The sequence below is a fragment of the Aspergillus brasiliensis genome, assembly GCF_001889945.1.
Source record: "Aspergillus brasiliensis CBS 101740 unplaced genomic scaffold ASPBRscaffold_7, whole genome shotgun sequence".
In the NCBI taxonomy this organism is placed as follows: domain Eukaryota; kingdom Fungi; phylum Ascomycota; class Eurotiomycetes; order Eurotiales; family Aspergillaceae; genus Aspergillus; species Aspergillus brasiliensis.
The window spans coordinates 713,428-730,557 of NW_027137448.1; the positions used below are offsets into that span (position 1 = coordinate 713,428).

The 17,130-nt window shown below is 49.6% G+C and overlaps 6 protein-coding genes and 1 non-coding gene across 7 annotated transcripts; 4 read left to right on the forward strand and 3 right to left on the reverse strand.

Annotated features, from left to right (window-relative positions):
- The first annotated feature begins 77 nt into the window (after positions 1 to 77).
- On the forward strand, positions 78 to 1,390 carry dscB. The gene is made up of 2 exons (XM_067625098.1): positions 78 to 490; positions 589 to 1,390. Exons 1-2 carry the CDS (start codon positions 224 to 226, stop codon positions 1,177 to 1,179), a joined length of 858 nt encoding a protein of 285 aa, XP_067478301.1. The 5' UTR covers positions 78 to 223; the 3' UTR covers positions 1,180 to 1,390.
- Positions 1,391 to 1,739: 349 nt separating this feature from the next.
- On the forward strand, positions 1,740 to 3,116 carry ASPBRDRAFT_127060 (glycosyltransferase family 69 protein; the record flags this gene model as incomplete). Its single annotated transcript, XM_067617933.1, has 3 exons — positions 1,740 to 2,348; positions 2,416 to 2,641; positions 2,701 to 3,116. 3 exons carry the CDS (start codon positions 1,740 to 1,742, stop codon positions 3,114 to 3,116), a joined length of 1,251 nt encoding a protein of 416 aa, XP_067478302.1.
- Positions 3,117 to 3,965: 849 nt separating this feature from the next.
- On the reverse strand, positions 3,966 to 4,074 carry ASPBRDRAFT_t160. Its single transcript has one exon. It is a non-coding gene; the product is annotated as a tRNA-Met (tRNA).
- Positions 4,075 to 4,699: 625 nt separating this feature from the next.
- Positions 4,700 to 10,027, reverse strand: ASPBRDRAFT_207697 (uncharacterized protein; the record flags this gene model as incomplete). The annotated part of the gene is made up of 10 exons (XM_067621808.1): positions 4,700 to 4,996; positions 5,073 to 5,178; positions 5,232 to 5,302; positions 8,085 to 8,427; positions 8,478 to 8,607; positions 8,679 to 9,349; positions 9,407 to 9,428; positions 9,491 to 9,645; positions 9,697 to 9,920; positions 9,974 to 10,027. 10 exons carry the CDS (start codon positions 10,025 to 10,027, stop codon positions 4,946 to 4,948), a joined length of 1,827 nt encoding a protein of 608 aa, XP_067478303.1. The 3' UTR covers positions 4,700 to 4,945.
- A 105-nt stretch (positions 10,028 to 10,132) lies between these two features.
- ASPBRDRAFT_601637 (uncharacterized protein) lies at positions 10,133 to 10,462 on the forward strand. Its single transcript, XM_067628179.1, has one exon. The coding sequence runs from the start codon at positions 10,184 to 10,186 to the stop codon at positions 10,388 to 10,390; it is 207 nt and encodes a 68-aa protein (XP_067478304.1). The 5' UTR covers positions 10,133 to 10,183; the 3' UTR covers positions 10,391 to 10,462.
- Positions 10,463 to 11,195: 733 nt separating this feature from the next.
- On the forward strand, positions 11,196 to 13,939 carry ASPBRDRAFT_66094 (uncharacterized protein; the record flags this gene model as incomplete). The annotated part of the gene is made up of 5 exons (XM_067628654.1): positions 11,196 to 11,300; positions 11,368 to 12,384; positions 12,408 to 13,212; positions 13,265 to 13,293; positions 13,360 to 13,939. 5 exons carry the CDS (start codon positions 11,196 to 11,198, stop codon positions 13,885 to 13,887), a joined length of 2,484 nt encoding a protein of 827 aa, XP_067478305.1. The 3' UTR covers positions 13,888 to 13,939.
- A 667-nt stretch (positions 13,940 to 14,606) lies between these two features.
- Positions 14,607 to 17,073, reverse strand: ASPBRDRAFT_43969 (putative PHD finger domain protein (Ing1)). The gene is made up of 5 exons (XM_067625100.1): positions 16,572 to 17,073; positions 15,779 to 16,467; positions 15,520 to 15,725; positions 14,908 to 15,462; positions 14,607 to 14,851 (listed from the first exon to the last, which is right to left on the reverse strand). The coding sequence occupies exons 1-5, from the start codon at positions 16,920 to 16,922 to the stop codon at positions 14,793 to 14,795; spliced, it is 1,860 nt and encodes a 619-aa protein (XP_067478306.1). The 5' UTR covers positions 16,923 to 17,073; the 3' UTR covers positions 14,607 to 14,792.
- Between the last annotated feature and the right edge of the window lie 57 nt (positions 17,074 to 17,130).

Consider the following 17,130-nt stretch of genomic DNA (forward strand, 5'->3'; position numbering starts at 1 on the left):
CCCTCCGCTCTCCGCTCCCTCCGCCTCGGCCCGCCCTTCACGCGACGTGTCCCTCACTTCCTCCACCTTCCTTCCAGCTCGTCAGACCAACATCGCGACCACCAAGGACGCTCCACTAATTAAATATCGCCTTCATGCTCTAGTTACTTTATACACAGGAGAGATTGCCTCCAGCTCCACTATCTTACATAAATCTAAATAAAGTCACGACAACATCTCCAAGATGTTGACCTCCGGACTCACCAACGCCTCGATCTCCAAATCCCTCCTCATCTACACCATCGCCTCTTCAGTGGCTCTAGCGATCTTCGACCTTAAGCATCTCACTAGTATTCAGGTCGCGCCGCACATCTGGCAATATGGACAGTTCTGGCGTATCTTGGTGTGGCAGGTAGCGGGATTCGCGAACTCCACGGAGGCGCTGTTCGCCGCGATGCTAGTGTACCATCTACGAGTTGTCGAGCGCGCCTGGGGGAAGAGAAAGTTTGCCGTACGTTACTCTGTTTTACCTTGCTTTTCCCCATCACTATCCCTCGTCTGCGAGCTATACTATCAACGCAGCTACTAATAAGCAATAATGACCTATAGACCTTCCTCCTCACCACACTACCCTACACAACCCTCCTCCCACCTCTCCTCCTAATTCTTGTCCTTCGACCCATTACCCTCGGGAGAATGAACTACCTCCCCTCGGGACCCGTAGCGACCATCTTCGCCTTATTAGCGCAATATCACGCCTCGATTCCCTCTACCTTCCGCTACCGAATCTCCACGTCGTCTGCCTCTGGTTCGAACGATACGAAAGACCAGCCGCAACAGAGCAACAAATCCCTTACACTTACACTGTCTGATAAATCTACAACGTACATTGTCGCTGCGCAACTGGCTTTGTCGCAGTTTCCGGCGATGGTCGTCCCCGCTGCGGTGGGATGGCTGGTTGGTGTGGCCTGGCGGATGGAGTTCCTGCCTGGGGCGGGCGCGTGGAGGGTCCCGGCGTGGATGGTGGGGGAGAAGGAACGAAGGGTTGTTAATGGAGCTGGAGGGGGAGATGGTGGCAGGTATGAGGATCTGAGGAGGAGGTTGGAGGGCGAGGCTATTGCGGCGTCGGCGAGTTCGTCGGCTACGGGTGCGCCGGGCGATGCTGTGGGACAGAGGTTGAGGAGGAGTGGGGGGATATAGATTGGAGGGTTTGGTTCATGTAGTTATAACGATATAGGAGTGCTGGTAAATTCATTTCAAAGCTTATGGGTAGTGGTTGATCACGGCATGGGGGCCGTACTTGAATGCCATCTCGATGATGGGGACGGATGTAGATACGGATGCCTATCTAAATTGGACTCCTCCGGGGGCCTATGCCATCCTTTGGCAGTTCAACGATTCCAAATCTGGGTTAAGATTTATAATACCTACCAGTCTCTCCATTAAAGGGGGACAAACTTTCCACTGACGGCTGCCTAGCCCAGAATCGTGGTACTAAACCAAGGGGCCAAGGAGAGCGACTCCGCCAGTATCCGTCCAACAAAGACTCAGCCTTCCCAGGGATGTTTGACTCCTGTCACCAATGAATTACCCCCGTTTCCGCCCCCCTTGTTAAGCGCCTCGTGTTGAACTAACATTCTTCACCTCCCTCTCTTCGGAGCTGCCACTGGCTGTCTTCTGTCCATTGCTATGCATCCAAAACACCCAGATACAGGCACATCCCCCCTCACACATGACGTGCATGTCAACCCACTCATCCAATGACTACAAAACCCAGCTATGCCCCTTTCATCCCGCGACGTGGGGTATCCCGCCGGATAGGACTCCGCCGATGTCTGCTCCGCGGCCTGTTGATCTGTGTGCTCATCTGGACCACTGTGGATGTACTCTACATCCATCACCTCGTTTCGTCCTCCTCCTACCGGAACAACGACATTACTCGACCATCAGCCGTACCTGGGCGACTATTCATCGCCAGTACGCACTGGAACAACGAGGCCATCCTGCGAAGCCATTGGAACGATGCCATCATAGATCTAGCGAAAGTCTTCGGTCCAGATAACATCTTCGTGAGCATCTTCGAAAGCGGAAGCTGGGACGATACCAAGGGGGCCCTGCGAGAACTGGATGCGGACCTGGATCGACTTGGCGTGCGCCGCAATATCACATTGTCGAATACGACACATGAAGATGAGATCTCCGCGTCGCCGGGTGAGGGTTGGATCGACACGCCCCGGCATAAGAAGGAGCTAAGACGCATATCTTATCTTGCTCGGTTGCGCAATTGGTCCTTGCGCCCGTTGGAGGATCTGGCGCGGCGGGGGATTACCTTTGATAAAGTGCTATTCTTGAACGATGTGGTATTCACGGTATGTTTCTCTGGTCATGTCAGTTGCAGGAAGATTAGGTTTATTGACAGCTCTATCTACCTACTAGGTCGACGATGTAGTTTCGCTACTGGAAACAAATGACGGGTCCTATGCTGCTGCTTGTTCGCTGGACTTCTCCAAGCCACCAATCTATTATGACACATTCGCCCTTCGTGATGCGAACGGCGATGAGCATGTCATGCAGACATGGCCTTATTTCCGCTCTAAAGTGTCGCGCAATGCGCTATATTCCATGTCTCCTGTGCCAGTCAAGAGTTGCTGGAATGGAATGGGTCAGTGACTTTCCCTCGCCTGAAGTTTGACTATTGCGTGGACTAATAAGCCGTCACAGTTGCTATGCCTGTAGAACCCTTCTTATCTACTCCCCCGTTGCGATTCCGTGCCATTTCCGATTCCCTTGCCGAATCACACCTTGAGGGTTCCGAGTGCTGTTTGATTCACGCGGATAACCCTCTTTCCCAGGAGCTGGGGGTTTACCTGAATCCTAAGGTCCGCGTTGGCTACAACCCTGCAGCTTACGAAGCTGTTCATCCTACTGGTGCCTGGCTATCACTCCAGCATGTGGCATTGGCTCTTTGGGAGAATAGAATTCGACGCTGGTTTACTACACCATTCTTCAAAAAGCTGGTCATCCACAGAAGACTTCGTCGCTGGCATGATGCTCATCCGGACGAGAAAGAGCCTGGCGACTTCTGTCTGATCAATGAGATGCAGGTGCTGGCCCATAATGGATGGGCACATGTATGATCTGGGGCATTCGTACATCCAGAAGGTTCTCTTTGCGACTCACCACCCATTGCGGCTTTCACAAGGCCTCCCTATTCCAGGTTCATTCCCTGAGAAACTGATTCGATTTGCCCGCGAATGGTATGCCAGTGGGCTGGATGCGCGAGGCGCATTGCCCAATTGATGGAGAGCTATTGTGGCTATTACATTATGCACCCAATATCGGTGATACTTGGTGCCCGGCACAGGCAGATAGTCCTCAACAAGGCCGTGCAACTGTCTCGCAGGCCTCTTGCGTTCTGCCAGCAATATCCCCTTTGAGGCAACAACTCTAGGATTAATCTTCCCAGGACAGACTGATCAAAACTGGAATCCGCTTTGTGCCCTTTCTACAAAGTGTCATGGCGATCATCCCATTAATGCAACCATACGACCTGCATACTAACATAACGAAGATGGCGCTCATCGACTATCGTCCATCTGAGCTTCATACCAGTATATCATTGCAGTCGATTCAATCTCTTATACGAGCATATCATCTGGGATATAACTCTGCCACATACCAGTTACTTCTAGGACTAATTGATCTATCTCCCAACTATAATGTCACGTTGTCAACGTGTATATATAATACCGATTATCAAGTTTCAGCCGTCACTGCAGTCAGTCAGTCACAATTATTTCCACCCGTGATCCGGGTAGTATTAACATGAATCTGTACCAACCATCTGAGATCAGTAAGTAAAACCAAAAAGACATCAAACACATACAAAGCGAGCATAATTACTACTCCACCCCTCTTTCCTCTCCTGCCAAGAGTTAACCGAAACCGAACAAATAAAAAAAAAAAAGAGAGGTAGAAAAAAGATCTGTCCCGAGGGAGGTTCGAACTCCCGGCCTTGGGATCGCATGGAAGTTGAAGCTTCCACGTCATACTGTAGTATGAGACCCACGTGATAACCAACTACACCATCGAGACGACTTGTTGAGAAATGCATCTGGGGTACGGTAAATGAAGACTTAGTATATCCCTAGAGCAGGAAGTGAGCGCGGATACTATGCACGCACCACTTGATTATACCTGAATATATGGGAACTAACGTAAGATTATCTAGCTTCAACTGTTTGTTTCTAAGATAGAAGAAGATAAATAACATGGAGTACTTAAGATATATAGTTATGATTTTGGCTAAGTACTAATGGCAACTGCGTACGACTTATACTACCACTAGCACTTTTATGCATTAGTACATATATTTCCTTCAGATCTAGCATGAAGACTACTAGTTACTATTGAAGTAGTACTAGTGATTGGTAGGTAGCTAAACGAAGTCTAGTATATTACTAGGGACAATCAATTTGATTAACAACAGAACGGAAAGCTACTGGAAGTTCCATTGATTTCAATGCACCCTCAGCATGGCTGTAGGATAAAAAACTTTGACAGATTGGTGCCTACAATTCTGATGCATACCAGAGCAACACAGACCCGTGGTTAATACTCTAATGACATGTTGTAGTATCGTGAATCGAATCCCTCGATACAAAAGCTAGATAATTCTATGCGCTGGGCTGTACCGTATGAATTAGGTAGACATACGAGAGCCGTAGTGTGATTTATAGTTCAAGATCGGACTTCTAGTACAAGAGGAACATGTCACTTGGTCCGTCAGCCACATCTACCCTGTTTTATACCCTCTTCTCCTCTTCCCCTGTCCTCCTCACTCCCTCCCGGTCTATTCCTCTTCCCTCTGATACTCCCCTTCGCGCCAACCCACCTCCACACGTCGCCACCTTACCCCTATCACCATTCCCTCTCCCGTTCACCCCTTATCCCTCTTTCCAAGTCATTATCCCGAGCCCATAAAGGCAATGACTCCGAGCCCAGCTTTCGGAGGTTGCTATTTAACAGCGAAGTCAGCATGGACTCGATAGGAGAACGCTCAAGTCATAGCAATGGTCCAAGGTGTGACTGACTGGCTCTTTCTGAGTTGCTCCTGATAGTACCACCTCGCTCCCTCCCCTCTCTCCAACGCCCCCATGAATGTCTACATCTTGCTCCAAAGACATACCCAGCTCCCGGCTGCCACGTATCAGTAGAAAGAAAACATACTTCGACAGTACAGTGTGACTCACTGGTGTCTGACCAAAAGCTCTAAGAATAGCCCGTACTCCTCACCGTCAAACTGCACTAAGACGTTACACCACTGTTGTCTAATCAGCATAGTTTCTAAATGATAGTTCTGATATCGGTCCCGGAATATCCATACCCGGCCCAGTCATGCTGTTCAAGGTGACATGGAGATGAGTTGTATGTGAAACTCGTTGAATCGAACTCGTCAAGGCGATAAAGATGAAACGATGTCCTATAGCAACGGTCAGTATATATCAGAAACAAAGGGCCCCCTTCCACTCACAGGTTAATGCCGTATATGCTGAGCTTTCGGCAATCTCGTCAGGTCGAAGCGGATCATCGTGAAACGGTCAGTCCTAGATAAACGGCCAGCATAGATCCTAAAAAGGAGGGACCCTCCCCCCCTCCCGCCGCACCCACCCTGTAAACCCACCCAAACCCCCTCTTCTCTCCCCTATCCTCCTCTTCCTCCCCTCAGCCTCCTCCCCCTTCTCTTCCTCTACCACCTCCTCCGCCCCCATCCCATCCGAACCACCTCTTCCTCATACTGACCCAATTCCACGTCGCGTTCCCGTGATGGGGGCATTGCACGTAACTCCTTGATGTGGTGGAGTTTGACCAATAGCTCTAGATAGAGCCTCGCCTCACCAAGGAGGTTGTAACAAATCGCGATCACGAAGAACGCGAGGAACAGCCATATAAGATGACTGGGGTCCAACTTCTGCCAAAACGAAAGTGTGGCGTGGGCATGTGCCTCAGCCATAGCTATATAAAATAAAAGGAAAGAAAAACTATCTAAAAGTGAGCGTGGGGTTAGAGAACGAGATGGGTAAAAGTTGTTGTCGCAAAGAGTGACAAATAATTGCTGTGTTTAAAAAACGAGCGTTGTCAAACGAGCGACTGGTTTCAAGAAGAGGAGAAAAGAGAGGGGATTGGGAGCCTACGAAGATGTTTTGTCTGTCGTTGAGCAAGTTCGAGATTGTTAAGGAAGGTGCTGTCTGTAAATGGAAAGTACCTTCTACTTCCCTAAGTACCTGCCTACTTATCTATCCACACACAGCGGGAAGAGCAGGATGGGGAGTATAGAACCCCCAGAATTTGATACAGCAAGCACACTCCGCCGTGCAATGACCATGCACCTTGACGCGTACCTTTCTTGGGTATGTTTCCCACCCGAACTTCGGCCGTTGATATTCAAACAGAACTTCCTCGCAGCATCCACAGGTACGGCCACAGCAACCCCCCGTATCAGCACACTTCCCCCGGGCTTCAACCCACGCAAAGGTCCGGCCAGCGTCGTCCGTATGCCAGCGTGGGACCATAGCAAGTAGGGCCCACCAACTCTCACTATCTCTAAGCTTTTCTTTTATTGCCTCCAAGCGAGTCCTATTTTTCGAAAACTCTTCACGCAGTTTGGCCAGATCTAATTCGAGATCCTTCGGGGATCTGTCCAAGTAGGGTGGTGGATCATCTGCTGACCGAGTCGTTTCATGGCAGGCACTGCACATCTCTTTCTGGTACTGGCACCGCTTGCACCGTCGCCGTCGAAACTGCTGTTTCTGCTGTTGCTGTTGTTGCTCCGCCGTCTGCTTCTCATTCTCTAGACGACACTGTCGTTGTAGAATGGCGAACCCCAACGTTTCCTCATCTCTGAACTCGGTTATCCATCCATCGACTTTCTTTCCTATAGTGCTATCGCCGATTTGATCTTCAACCTCCTCGAGATGTTTTCTTTAGTAGTATTCGCGTCTTGACTCTCCCCGGAGCCAGGACAAGAATCGCATTTTGGATGGTGAGAGTGGTGAAAGTAGTAGGAGTGGTAAAAGTGGTGAGAGTGGTGAGAGGTGCGCAGAAATAAACTGGCAAAGCTGGAGAAAGGGGACACGCCAGAGTTTTCAGCTATTATATATGATGATGCCGCGACGACTGGGGAGATGATGCGCACGTAGGTCATACATTAGCACATAACCATAGTTAGTGACGCGCTGATTTTACCATTTCCCTTCCATTTTTCAGGCCAATACCTTAGCCGGGTCGTCATTTTGACAGCTCGAGTAAGTTGATTATGGAGTTGAAGATTGAACACCCAGCCAAACATTCGGTTATGTTAGTCCTGTCCAATAAACATCGAGTATAAACTTAATTGTACCTCTTCAACTTCTACCTCCTCACCACCCGAATCCTTGATTCCGCTTATCTTTTTCAATCTCCGCTTGAAGAGATAAATCAAATTATAAGCAGACATATAGCTTGATATCTGGCTTGATATATAATATATACCCTTTATGTCCGATTATATAGACTACAAATAGTTTAGACATCTTGATGTCTAAGTTATACTCAACGAGCTCTTTTTCTGTCCTCGGGCTTCAGGGAGACTTTGATCCCGCGAGATCTCTTCATCACAGGACAGATGCGCTTAGACCAGTCAAGTTATTCAACCAGTTGGAGGGTATTATTTTATACTGCAACAAAAGCTCTTCAGGTTAAGAAAAGTTATAATACGTACTAATAGGTATAGCCGATTAGTTTGATCATTAATCAACCGAAATACTACTGGAAATTCGATGGGGTTTATGGGACCGTCCACATGGTTGTAGGATTGCGAGAAACGCTTACAAATTAGAGCCATTTACAATGCTGATAAATAGCAAAGCAGCGTGGACCCATTATTGATACTCTAATCTTATATCCTAGTATAGTTAACCAAGTTTCTCGATACATAAGCGGGAGAGTTCCATGCGCTGGACTGTGTGCCATATGAAATACTCGACAAAATATACCAAGGTACCCGAGCAAGCGACGTAACGAGTCAAAATAACCATCATAGACGACTACTACTCCTTATAGCTAACCTCAATAAACAGGTCCCCTTTGTCATTAAAGATAGGATTTTCGTAGGAGAAAGTGCCTTGACCAGGAACCACGAAGCGGGCTGTCTTTTGGAGGTTTGTTTGAAGGGCCTTTTCCACGCTCTGCAAGGCTGAATTCTTCAGAGCTTCTTTCAGTTTATCCTGAAGTGCACCTTGCTGACTTTCCACCTCTGATCTCGTGATGGCGATCTGGTCCCCCGAGAATTCGATGGGGTCATTGCCTACTTTGATTTTGTCATCGCTCAGATCAAGCTCCATGGTAAGGCCACCAGCTTCCACTCCTTTGATCGTGATTGTTGTGCTCCATTCAAGCCATACATGGATCCTACGGCAATCAGCATATAGAACAATTTTGGCTCTCCAAAAATGACTTACGCATAGTTAGTGCCCCAGGGTAAAGACGGCGACGCATCCCCGCAATAAGCTTCGACCTTGATATCCGATTTCCCACCAATCGCGATTACGTTGGATCCAGACTTGGTGGACATGGTGTTACTAGTGGTACCTGAAAGGCCGTCGGTCAGATTAGGGGGACATTATATAAAAAGGGAAGGGGAACCAAGAGAACTGACTTACAGTCAACGGTCAGTTTGCCTTCACTGTAGCCAGCCTGGTCCTCAGTATGAGAGTGCTGCTCGGACGTCTTCTGCGGAAGTCCCCAAGTCCACGACATCGTGCCAGCAGGCTCCCAGCGAAAGAAATCTGGAGTTTTGGAATGGATCGAATCCCCAACGCCAATTTCCCACGTTGGTTTCATGGTTGAGTTAAGACCAGCATGCTTAATCCAGACGTATGTGGCATGATTGAGAGTGTGAAGGAGTTCATCCGTCGTCCGGAGGAGATAGCTGTCCCAAAAGATGCTTCCGGCAATAGCCATCGTGCCATCCATTTTAGCGGATGCAAAGTTTCCGGAATATGTAAGGAAAGGATCTGAAGGAAAGGACTTCTTATCAGTCATTTGCAGATATAGCAGCATGTTATTGTCGCCGGCGCCGATGCCCTCGTCTGAGTCTGATTTGCCCGGGGCGATATACCCGTAGGTTTGAAACTTCAATGAAGTCGGAGGGAACGTGACTGCATCTTCATTGACGGATGATGGATTACTCGTGTGCAACGCGTAGCCGATTGTGCGGTTTTGTCGATCGGTCATGGGTCCTTCGTCGATGTACCATTTGGCCAGAATCCCTCCGAGGGTGACAATGTCATCCTCGTCAAGGTCCGCTCCTTTAAAATCGCAGTGGGCCATACTAGACAAGAATCAATGGTCACTACAGTAGAACATTGGTTGGATTCCGCTTGCATACTTGAGCTTGGTCAGGTCTCCCACTACATGATGAAAAAGGTCAGTATTCAATCGGTTGGCAGCACGAGAAATAGGTTATGCTCACAGTTAAATGTCAGATAGAGGGATTTGATCGAGTAGTCTCCTGGCTGGTTGATCGCGGCTTTCACTTTCTCATGCTCCTCGGAGCCCTCCTCGATGTCGACCGAGTCCAATCCCACATCGAACGCAATTACCCAACCTGTCATATCGCAATTCTTCCTGAAGGTAGCGTTAGTAACACCATCTCTATGAGTGTGATGCCAAACCAACTCTGTTTCATAGTTGTAATGCAGCGTCCCGGAGCCGAATCGAGCAGTATACTCCAGCTCAGTATGAGTGTCACCTTTGACTTTCAGCGAGACCAAAGGCTCCGCAATGGCGCCTTTGATGGAGTCACCTCTCTTGGTGGAGCAGTCAACTTTGGCAAGATCAGGCTTATTCTTCACTAGGGAAGCCATGGCTTTGTTGATAGCACCCTGAGTAGGTGCCGTGACCTATTCCAGACGAAATTAGAGAGAGAAGGGGAACATCGATTCTAGTCACACACCATTGAAAAACCCCCTAGGGTGGCTTGCAGACGCTTGCTGGTCTCGTCAGACATCTTGTATAATCGGATGTAAACAAGAGGGATTGAAGTTTTGCTTTGATTGATGCAATATTGCTGCTCTACCTGATCTGAGCAGCTATTTATCTTAGAATCTTTTCTCCCTTCCTCTCTCCTCTCTTGCGCCCGACACGTCATGCTGTTGAGGGAAACATGACTCTATTCGTAGCACAGACTGACCTCTGGCCCAATGGGATGGCGATCTTGATGTCTAGTATCATAGTGATTTCATACAGGGCGCGCAAATGCATGCTCTGTACACTCTGGGTTGCACTCGGGAGTCGACCAGCGTGGCGAGTTACACGGATGACAAGGATTGCATCCATCGAATATTGCCGCCGGTGTCTTCGAAGCCATTGAGTTGGACCCTAGCGTAAGTGTGTACGCCCTGTTTTGAGGTTTGAGGTATGACTCGATTGGGCAGTATACTGAGTAGATTCCTGGATTTTCTCCTTTTCCATTATACTATATAAGATTGATTTCAGCATCCGATTCTCGTCCTTTACGGTTTCTTAACTGATTGTTGGCACATAGCCAAAATTATCTCTCTCAGACATCCATGTTGGCTGCTTCGACAAGGTTATCATCGGTATCATACAAATGACAAGAGGTGTATCTCTATGATCACAAGACGTCTCTGCATCTCTCACAAGGAAAAAACCCCCCAAAATCCTTGCAGTCTTCATCAAGATCCCGTCGACCTCTCCTGTGTCTTCCCCGCACGTCCCCATTCCAGCCTCGAATGGCAGGGATGCAAATGCCTGAATGAAATCAATAGCGTAGGGTAACATAGTCTATCCCACCTCCCCTTTGGCTACTGCCATCAAATTTTGCATTGCCGAGGGCATTTTCATGATTTGACTGTAACGGCGCTCATGCAAGTAGCCATACTGGGAAGTAGAGATGGAGTTGTTTCTCACCTATGGTATCTTGATCTTTTCAACTTGTGGCTAGCTGAGGCTATTGCCACAATCCAAAGCAGTGTTCTCTGCAGCGGTAAGGCCGATAGTGCATGTACTTAATATGTGCTACATTGCTTCTTACCTTGGGGAACCTTGGCCTTTTGTCGCCGGCTCCATATAAGAGCTGACCAGAACGAGAAGGAATGTCCCCTTCGGTATGATTGCGGGATACGTAAAATACGTTTGATACGCCGTCGACCGAAATGAGCCTTCCTTCCCAGCCCACAACTCCGGCCGAGTGGCTGCGGTACTCCCAGAGTGAGATTGTCACATCGATTCCATTGAGAGAGGAGCATAAGACCGACGAGGTAAGTGTGATCCAGATCTCTGAATCGACTTCATAAACTAGAGCCCTCCATAACCGATACTCATTAGAACACCATCATCGAGCGAGCTGTCTATCTGGACGAATCGAAGATCGAGAGCCCCACGGATCAGCTGCTGTATCTTTACACCGATGTCTTCGCATTCACCAAGCCCGAGGTTACCATCTCTCCTGAAGCCTACGCGGAAATTCAGATCATCGCGAGGGTCCTCACAGCGGGCACACCAGTCAGCCTAAAGGTCGTTCCTAATACCGGTTACCACATATACATCTACGCATCGATCATCGACCAGCCGATCTCGGTGTCCCTGAGCTGCAATGATAGTTCGGAACCGCTTCTTCTCAAACTCGGCCCCTCCACGGGAAACGTGGGTGTGAGGCTGAGCGCCTTCCCTGACCATATCTTTCCTGAATACCAAACGGCCTACGTCCGCGCAGTGGATGTGGATCTTCAAGCGAGTCTTAACACGCAGCTGCGCGTTGCTCTGGCGCTGTTCTGGGGAAACACTGCCCTGGCTATTTCCCTCTGCTCCTACGTTGCTTCCGTCACATCTAATCCTGCTTTGAGCGACTATTCCAAGATTAATGCTCAAGCAGGAGCGCTGGGCCAGCAGCTGGCCGCCCAGGCCATGACGGGGCCCGATATGGGCTATGCACCTGTACTGCAGGTCGACCAATACCTGTCTACTGTGCATGATGCGCTCGACGCGGTCTCGGCGTTCGAGGAACAATATCAGCGGTTTCAGGATAACGAGCAAGATGTGGAAAACCTGAAGCTAGCCTGGAGCAGCTTGCTCGACCACGCGCGAACTCAATTATCCCAAGACACTATCCTCAGCGCCGCCGCATGGACGAAGTATCAGGATGCATGCACAGTAGTGGCTCGCTGCCAGGAGCAGTTGAACATCGATAACAGGGAGGTTGATAATGCCAAGTCTGCATTTCAAAAAGGGCTCGAAGCATGGGCTGCAAGAACAATTTCCGTTGCGGCGTATGAAACCCTGAGTGCCATCCTTAGCACGTATACTCGCTCATTCCCTCTTATGCTGCCAACCGACAAATGTATTGTATGTGTACATCTAATAAATAGCTAGAATTTACCAACGCGATTGGGGTACTCATTCTGGGATTTCAATCCAGTCTTGGGGATGCCGCAAAGGACATCAAAGGCGCGGTTGATGATGTGAAGAAAGTAGAAAAGGGCTTAGACCAAACAGGCAAGACAATTCCCTCCACAACACTCGAATCCCTGGGAGACTGCATGCAAGCGCTAGAGAGCCTCTACCCTGGCACAGCAGACCTAGCTGCAGCGGTCAAGAAGCTTGAGTCCGACCCTAGCGCGGTTATACCATCCTCTGCTATTGTCACGGGCAGCAGCGACGGGGATGCCGACGCACGAGCGATTATAACGTTAGCCGCATGGGATAAATGGGCTCTTGACGTCGAGAATCAATTAGCGTATGCAGTTGGCCAGTCTATTTCCGGAGCTAGTGCATACCGACTCGCCTTGCGTAAGCAGGCTGTTGATGGTAAGGCATTGGCCCAAGCCCAGGCGGAGGCTGTCAAGGCGGGCCATGAGTACATTCAAGCTGCGATCGAAGTCATAGTCTGCAATCATGACATTGATACTCTAAAGCATCTGCTGGACACATATACTGAGGAGAAGGAGCAGTATGTCCAAGCCGAAGCCAAATTCTTCGATCGTGTCCTGGACATCCGCACCAGCCTTGTCCTTCAGATGCAGAAATTGGTCTGGGCGTACAAATACCGCGCTCTGGCGGACAGCTCAGTTGTACTGGATTCGCAGAAATCCATAGAGGAGTTCAAAGCTGATCTGCTCACCCTGGACTCAGAGATCCAAGCCGCGGACGAGAGATACGCCACAGATTTCCAACGTATGCTACCTGATACCACGATCGTTCTCGTTCAGAACTGACTTCTACTCAGCGTTTGAATACAAACAACCATCTAGTGAGGTAAGATAGACCCCTCCCCTCTTGGCCCCTTCTTGCCATCGAAACAACTGACGCATAAGCTGGCAGCTGCCTGCCAACTACGGCGATTTGATGATCCAGGGCCTACAAGGCGAGAGCCACAGTGCTAGTTTCACACTTGCGCCGACCACCGATGCAAGCGACAAGAACAGCTTCGCCAGCATATTCAACAATGGGTCGCACTTCCGTTTGGAAGGCCTCGAGATGTTCCTGCAGGGCGTTGTTCCCCGGCCTGAGGCCATCAGTAATGGAGTCGCTCAGGTCATCATCGATATTCTAACCTCAGGAGTGTATGCGGATATTCAGAATGGGAAGATCTTCCATTTTACTAGCCTGGCAAGACAGGTGCGACTTACCTATGAGATATCCGACACGGGTGCTATAGGTGATACGCTGGTTCACGCGATATTCCCAACGGGCGAGCACGCTGAGCCGACTCCTTTCACTCAATGGACGATCAAGCTGCAGAACCCGGATGAGTTGGATTTGACGAAGCTGTCGGGGGTGGAGCTTCATTGGAATGGAAATGCGAGGTTCCTTGGGAAGTTGTCTGCTCCGACTAGTAGTACATGTTGATCGATATTGTTATTTGCTTTCTCTTTTACCCTTCCCGTACAATATCGTTGACATGTTGGGGAGGAAACCAGAAATATATGAACAAGGATATGGCTTGCTTCAACAAACAACATTCATCATAAATTATCTTAATGCTGCTAAACATGTCAGTGATATAGCAAGACTGATAAGCACCGACGTCTATACATAACAACAACATCCTCTAGTAAACACGCAAACAGAAATAACAGCCAAAGACAGTAGATAATTACTATTCCCCGAACGATCTCAAGCTCCTCACACCCTTTAGACACCTAGTATCTATCTCATCACTCTCGCAATAGGAGTTAAGGCATAGAAATAGAATATAGATATGATTTTGCCGCATTATCAACAAAGGCGGTCAAAAAGTATACGGAATGCTGACTCATTTTTTCGGAGCTGTATACAAAATAAATCCGTCTATAGCCGTCTATATCCGCACTTTTCGCAGCGAGGTCGATGAGGTTCTGCCGCTTTTGGCGGTCAAAGGAGCGGTCAGGGTGGGCAGTTTATGGGTTTACCTGTATACATTCTCCTCTCAGAGTGATGTCTGTGAATCTATCTATCTATTTGGTTATTTAGATGAGTCTATGGGAGGAGGTTATGTAGTGGACGATGTTTTACGAGCTATGGGTGATTATTTTGGGATTGTCCTGCTTCATTTAGTTGATTCTGATCTTCAATCATTGCTATAGTGGTGATCGTTCTGAAGTTATTCTATCAGTTATCCTTGATGTTGTTGAAATAGGAAGAATCAAATGCAGACAACCATCTTATTGTCTACTCTATATATGTACAATCATGAAAGCGGAAATCCATTCACTCCCATACCCAGAACTCCAATAACCTGTTTTGTTTTGCTTCATCGTCCTGCTTTGCTTAATTCAACGCCCACTTCGACTCCGTCGCATACTCTCCTTACACTCATTACAGTACCATTTGACTAGTTTCATGTTAGCAGCACATCAACACACAAAGAATATAAAGGGATAGACTCACCATTCTTCCCAGGCGGCTTCGTCAACCCAACACACGACAAGTGGAACCACTCGCGCGGACAGGCATCGTTATCACATGCCACCATCTCACCGAAACTGATCTCATTGCAGTAGCAGTATCTGGGTTCACCGTCTTCGTCTTCATCATCTCCCTCGTGGAGAGATTCTTCCTCTTCAGAGACGGCCCGCGCTTGCACCACTGGTACGCTGCTGTTCTTCTTGTGGGACCGTTTGGCTGGTGCGGGATCCGTGCTTCGGGTAGGTCGTACGCGCTGTGTCGGCTCGGAGAAGGTGGGTAGCACCGGTGTGGATGTCTTCGATGAGCGGCCCTTGGGGGGTGGGTTCGAGACTGGCGGTACGGGAACTTCGCCGGGTTCGATGGACGGCGCGGGCTTCCCGTCGGTGTCTTCGCGTTTAGTGCTGATAGGAGGTGGGACCTTGGATGCGTCTGTGGTTGGCTCTTCCGTTTCTCGTTGGGTATCTGGATTCGAAGTAGGGGTGGCTTCAATTTTGGATGTCGTCTCTTTGACTGTGGTTTTTGATTCCGTGGCTTTACCTGTTGTAGTCATTTGGTTAGATGTGCGGCTAGTCTGAATATGGCTGAAAAACGTACCATTACTGGCTACCCGATTCGACGCAGAAGATGACGGTCTCTGACGACCATTGCTTGCTTGTCCGGCATTCTGCTGCGCGCGAGAAGTCTGCGGCCGCACTGCACCAGGCCCCGGACTGACAGCGCTCCGTGGGATAGCAGCAGCAGCAACAACAGGGGACGGAGCCAGAACCGGCGAATCAACCGCAGATGCATTGGTGTTGTTTCTGCCACATTTGTCAGTTTATATACCCAAAACAGGCTCAATCCAACAACATACCTCTTCCGAGAAGCCGCATTCGCATTAGGTGCCCGAGACCTTTTCTTGTTAGTATCAGCAGGATCTTTCGAAGCAACCTGCCTTGAAGTACTAGCGCTGCTGGCAGTACGCTCCATCGCAGCACCAGACTCCACAGGCGGGGGCCGCTCAACCTTGCGGCGCTTGGCCTGGCCCGACCCAGTATTTCCCTGGCCATGTCCGGCCTGATCACCAGCACCCGCACCCCCGCGAGATTTACTAGATTGTCCCTTGCGAGCACCCCCACCAGCACGTACATCGTCCAGATCCGAATCCGCATGCGTGCGACGCTGCCTGCGCGCCATGACAGCTTCGCGCCTAGCCTCGCTCCGAGACGCAGCTTCCGCCTCATGAATCGCATGCGCCAATTCCTTCGTCGACGCAGCCTCCCGACGAGGACGCTCATTAGTAGTTGTCTTGGGGGCGTTCCTATTCGAGTAAGCCCAGTGAGTGAGACTTCCCAGACGAGCCTCATCGCTAATCTCCCCCGCGATAAACGGGAAGATAGAATCAAGACGTGTGAGCTGTCGGTCCAATTCATCGTTCGCATTGGAGATAACGTGATTTTTCTCATCCGCGGTCATCATCAGATCCGTAAGCGTATGGCGCACACGATGGAACAGGATCCGGCGGTCTTTGCTTTCCTGGGATTCGGGAGTTTGCATAAGTGCCTAAACACAGTGTGACCCGTCAGCATATGTACAGCTCACACTATCGTCGATAGCTTATCCCCGCAGACCACTGCATGACCCACACCAGCGAGAATACTACCTACCGGAGTAGAGGGGTACGGCACAGGCTGAGACTCCGAAGCAGACCTCAGCAATTGCAGCAGGTTATCCTCGAGGGCCCAGGCCTTCGCATCCACCTCCTTAAGCAGCGAATTGTGACGGCGAAATTCCCGAGGAAGCGCCGTAATGGCGTCCGTGAAATGAGTGAGAGCAGGGTAGAAGCCATGGGCAACAGGGGTCGCGGACGGGGTATCTGTCATGGAGCCATGACCATAAGCGAAGGACGAGCGGCCAAGCGTCTTTGAAGTGCGAGATGGGTTCGTCCTCGTCTGGCGCGTTGACTGACGAGCGCTCTGACCCTGAGAGGTGACGGCCGACGAAGTAACGGCAGACATGATGGGCAGAAAGGAAAGGCACAGTCGGACAGCAAGTCCGACTCAATCAGGGAACAAGAAGCACTCAGAGATACTGGGAGATCGATGGCTCAACAGATGGAACATGGACAGACAAAACAGGGAATTTTGGGGGTGGGAAATGAGACTTGGAGCGATGGAGGCTTGCAGTGCGGAGAAAGACCCGGCAGAGCCCATCATCAGGTGATTG